Raw genomic sequence first — 5000 nt, 5'->3', positions numbered from 1 at the left:
AGTTTTTCAAAATTTAACAAATATAATAGGTGCTTAAGAGGGAGGATTCTGGTAGTACTTCTTGAAGAGGTGAGTTTTGAGCCTGCGGGGAAAGATGGGCAGCGAGCTGTGACCGTGACGCAACCAATCACCCTGAGGTAGCAGAGTGTCGTGGTCAGGAGGGGGTACAGGGCTTGACCATGGCCTGGAGGTTCACCTTTGGCTATGTTCCTCTCTCTCTCTCTCTCTCTCTCTCTCTCTCTCTCTCTCTCCATGCACTACATGTAAACTACAACCAGCTACAGCATGTGTGCTTTTTATACGTCAGAATAATGCATAAGGAGTGCATTCTTCCTCCCTCTCTTTCTCTCTCTCTCTACCCCACACCTCTCCTCTTCTCCCTCTCTCCCACTCTCTCCTCCCTCTCTCTACCCCATACCTCTCTCCTCTTCTCCCTCTCTCCCACTCTCTCCTCCCTCTCTCTACCCCATACCTCTCTCCTCTTCTCCCCCTCTCCCACTCTCTCCTCCCTCTCTCTACCACATACCTCTCCCCTCTTCTCCCTCTCTCCCTGTACCTTATTCTTTCTCGCTATCTACGTCTCTCTACATCTATTTCTCTCCCTCTCTCTATCTCTCCATCTCTCTCCACCTCTCACCTCCCCCTCTCTCTCCCGTCTCCCTATATAATCCCCAACACCAGCTCAGCAACTTTAATTAAACCAGTCGATATCCCTCTCCCTCTCCATCTCCATCTCCATCGGAACCTTGCCCAGCTCCCATTGGACTCTTCTCAGTTATAATCAGGATTACCCCCCACCCCAACACACACACCTACACACGCAGTTACATGTGCAAGCCCTCACACCCACGTACCCAACCCAGCAAACACAAACACACACACACAACACACTAACATATGCCTGTGTGTGCAACACACACAGACACACACACACACACACACAACACACTAACATATGCCTGTGTGTGCAACACACACACACACAGCCTCCCCTCCCCTATTCTAATTGGAAATCCCTCCTTCATTTTGACTTAATAAGGAATAAATAAATATGATTTTGCTGGGAAAACCAGCTCTCGCAGCTGAAATTAAACTATGAGTTTGACGGAAAGGCTTGGCTATGCAGCTACACAGCCCCCCCCCCTCATTTGAGATGGAAATTGGGTAAACTCTCGCCTTCGTAAGCGACTTGAGTGTGTGTACCAGGTCAGGGTCAGGGGTCAAGATCATCCAGTGAGTTGTCATATTACCAGCTCATGTTCGTCGCCCTCATTCTACTCTACTGCTATTTGTCAGTGGCATGTAGAGTATCTGATTTATATTCAGTCATGTCCGTGTATTTTAAATGGCTCATAGTGGCTGTTTTGACTGGGCAGTAAAGGCTTTTGAACTGGCAGATCATGCACAAACCCAATCCCTCTGGTTAAGGTTCAATCAACCATCAACACTGGGTGGGGTCTTCACTAACCTCTTTCAGAGGTGCGCAGATACAGGCCAGATACCTACAATCTGGAACACATCCACCGTAATACCCATCCCCAAATCAACAAATCACAGTGAACTAAAGGAGTTTACACCTGCAGCGCTCACATCTCGTCATGAAAATCTTTGAGATTTTAAAAGACATGACTCTGTTCCTGATAGACGGCAAATTTGACCCCCTGCAGTTTGCCTATCAAGCTGGCAAAGGTGCGGAGGATGCAAAACTCTTCATCCTACACAATACAAGCACCTTGAGAAACCTAAATATCATGTGAGGCTTTTATTCACTGATTTCTCTTCAGCTTTCAACAAAATACAGCCTCACATTTTGATTGAGCGACTTGCTTATTTTAAATGACCTGCTCAGCTTTTAAACGACCTGATCAGCTTTCAATGTTGTTTTTAAATTTTCTAGCTGACAGAACCCAGCAGGTGTTAGGACACATGTCCTAAGTGAATGGACACGTCCAACAGTATAGCCTCAAGCACAGGACTGTGTCCTGTCCATGATGTGATGATAACTACCTTGATCGAAATGTATCAAAAACAAAGGAACAAATTATTGATTTTAGGCAGAATATCAGCAAACCAAAGGCCATATAATACATGGTGAGGACGTCCAAATTGTCGACACATATAATCACCTGTGAACCGTGTTCCACTCTAAACTCAGCACAAACTCAGTTGGCAAGCGTGGACAACAAAGAACCACTTGATGAGGAAGCTCCACTCCTCTCTATGCAACTCCTCCCAATCATTCATAGAAAGCCTTCTGACATTCCCTTTTATTTGCTGGTTCAATGGTTTGTCTATTTGTCTAGGACAAAATAAATAGCTTAGTGTAAATGGTATTGTAAAAGTCTGCTCCAAGATAATCAGATTTAGGCAGAGCAACTTGGGCTCCTGTTGGGAGGAACAGGAGGTCCAGAAGGCAGAAAAGATTATTAGCCAACCTGACCACGTTCTGGTCAATGAATTTGCCTTAATGTCCTCAGGTTGGCGGTACGGTCCATAGTGCCCCCCAGGAGAACAAACTGCTATGCCAAGTCCTTCATTCCTTCTGCCACCAGTCTACTAAATGCTTACAGCAGCCACTAAGCTGTTTTGTAACTGTGAACTATGTACTACTGTACTACTTATGTTGTAGTTATTAATATCACTGCTGCTCCGCCTCTGTCTAGCATGAAGTGGATCTGATGTCTCTAAACATACAACTGTTTTTTTTGCTTGTCAATGTTTTTGCTGTGTTTTTATCTGTGGATGGGTTATGGGCTGCAAATGAATTGCCCTTCTGGGACCAATAAAGTTGTCTGAATCTGAATCTGAATGTATGTAAATGTGAATCTGAAACGACGCTGCTCTTCAGTAGAGCTTCCAGCCTCACTGGGCCCCTTGTTCAGTTCAATCTTGGATCCAGTGATTTACAAACACGCATAAACATGTGTGTGTGACTGTACAGTATGTTTGTGTGTGTGTGTGTGTACAGGTATATACATGTGTGTGACAGTGTGTGTGACTGTATGCATGTGTATGTGTGTGTGTGTGTGTGTGTGTGTGTGTGTGTGTGTGTGTGTGTGTGTGTGTGCGTATGTGTACAGTTTGTTTATGTACAGTATGTGTGTGCGTGTGTGTGCGTGTGTGCGTGTGTGCGTGTGTGTGCGTGCGTTTGTGTGCATATGTGTTAGAAATGGGAATCGGGGATAACGATCTGATACATTATAGATACAGTACATTATGAACCAACGTTTTTATCATAAGCCAATGGAGTTGAACATTAGCATCGAACATTAGCACAAAATTAGCATCACAGCTATCGGACATTTTCTGACTGAGATGAAGAAATACAAATATTTTCGGTCTGTGACCTCTGCCCCAGCGACAGTGTAGGGTGAGAGGTAATGTTTTTGGTGGCGTGTGTGATGCCGTTTGTTGGTTCAGGTGTTTGTTAGTTAGTAAGCAGGATTATGTAAAAACTACAAGTACTGTCATGAAACTAGAACCCACACACAGCGATGGTGTAACATGGGCCAAGGAAGAACCCACACACAGCGATGGTGTAACACGGGCCAAGGAAGAACCCACACACAGCGATGGTGTAACACGGACCAAGGAAGAACCAACACACAGCGATGGAGTAACATGGGCCAAGGAAGAACCCACTAAATTTTGGAGCAGATCCACAAATTAAAACAAAACTTTGAGCAAAGCCAGCCCCCTGTGTGGGGGGCACAGGAGACACAGGGTTTGGACTGGGAGGTGTGGGGGGAGAGCCCAAGTGCACCAAACCACCCCCCGCCACCTGCGACCCGAGGGGGGCGCCACAGAGCCGCCCAAACCCGGCTGCCCATTCACCTCCATTCATTTTTTGGACTTTGGCTCAGGAGGGAAAAATCCTCCCCATTCACTGACAATGGGGGGGGGGGGTTGAAATGGCCATATCTCGATGTGAGAAGGTCACAGAGACCATATTGTTTGGACTGGCATAAAGCTTTCGACCTGACGAATGCAGCAATACCAAACAGAGCCACAAAATGCATGCTTGGGTGGACGTCTGTGTTCTCCGAGCACCATTTCTACTTATGAGACTGTTTGTTTGTTTGTTTGTTTGTTTGTTTATTTCATTTAAAAGAAGGGACAATGCACATGAATCAACATATCAGTTTCCACATCAATGTAAATGTACCAGAGTTAGCTAGTAGACCTAAGCTCATTTTCATCTGCAGTCCCCAGGCAGGTCAACTGCGGTGGGACATAAAGCTGGTTACTTCACCTATCTAGCTAGAGATGTTGACCCTCAAATCATTTTACAACTTTTTTTTTGTCTGTTCTCGTGTGTCTCTATCGCCACCATGGCTCCTCCTCCTATCTTCCTGACCGCAGTGGAGAAGACGAGAGAGCACGCTTGAGAAACTGTTTAGAGGAGGGATCTAAATATCGACTGGTCACATTTCAAATTCTATATAAATACCTCAGATTCTACTGAAGCAAAGATAAAAACTATGCATCGCGAGTTCGTTTCAAATTGTATCTGGTGCTTTTTTAACCGATGCACTCACATCGTGAACTTTTATGCCGGTGCACCAATGCGAATTGGTGAATCTTCCCATACCCTGTGTGTGTGTGTGTGTGTGTGTGTCCCACACCAGGGTAACTTACTCGGGCCAGAAGGCTGAGAGAGTCCAGGCCTGGCGGTAGAGGAGACGCCACTTCCTGTGTGAGCTCTGGTACTTCCTGCTGGAGGTAAAGCTGAAGCATTGAGCCCAGTTGAGTCAGGCCCTCTCTCTTCTCCTCACTCATATCACTGAGGTCTGTAACACACACACACACACACACACAGTTAACACACTCCAATATGCTCGAACACACCTCCCTCCTTGACTTCCATCTCACAAAAAGCTAGAAGGTTAATTCTGCAATATATGTTTGCAAAATTGCAAAGCTTGTGCAAATAGGTTTTTTCTGAGGAATGTTTTTTTCCTCCAATCTATCCCAAAATCTGAAACGCATTTTTGGGCAAC

At 45.5% G+C, this 5000-nt stretch overlaps 1 protein-coding gene across 1 annotated transcript in view; it reads right to left on the bottom strand.

Annotated features, from left to right (window-relative positions):
* Nucleotides 1-5000, bottom strand: part of smyd3 (SET and MYND domain containing 3) — a 182213-nt gene that overhangs the window by 151097 nt on the left and 26116 nt on the right. The window contains exon 5 of the mRNA XM_084447051.1: nt 4639-4790. Within this exon, the coding sequence (XP_084303177.1) occupies nt 4639-4790 (152 nt within the window). The remainder of the gene's footprint in view (nt 1-4638; nt 4791-5000) is intronic.

The sequence above is a fragment of the Borostomias antarcticus genome (genome assembly GCF_949987555.1).
Source record: "Borostomias antarcticus genome assembly, chromosome: 12".
In the NCBI taxonomy this organism is placed as follows: Eukaryota; Metazoa; Chordata; class Actinopteri; order Stomiiformes; family Stomiidae; genus Borostomias; species Borostomias antarcticus.
This window is presented reverse-complemented; position numbering and strand designations above follow the sequence as displayed.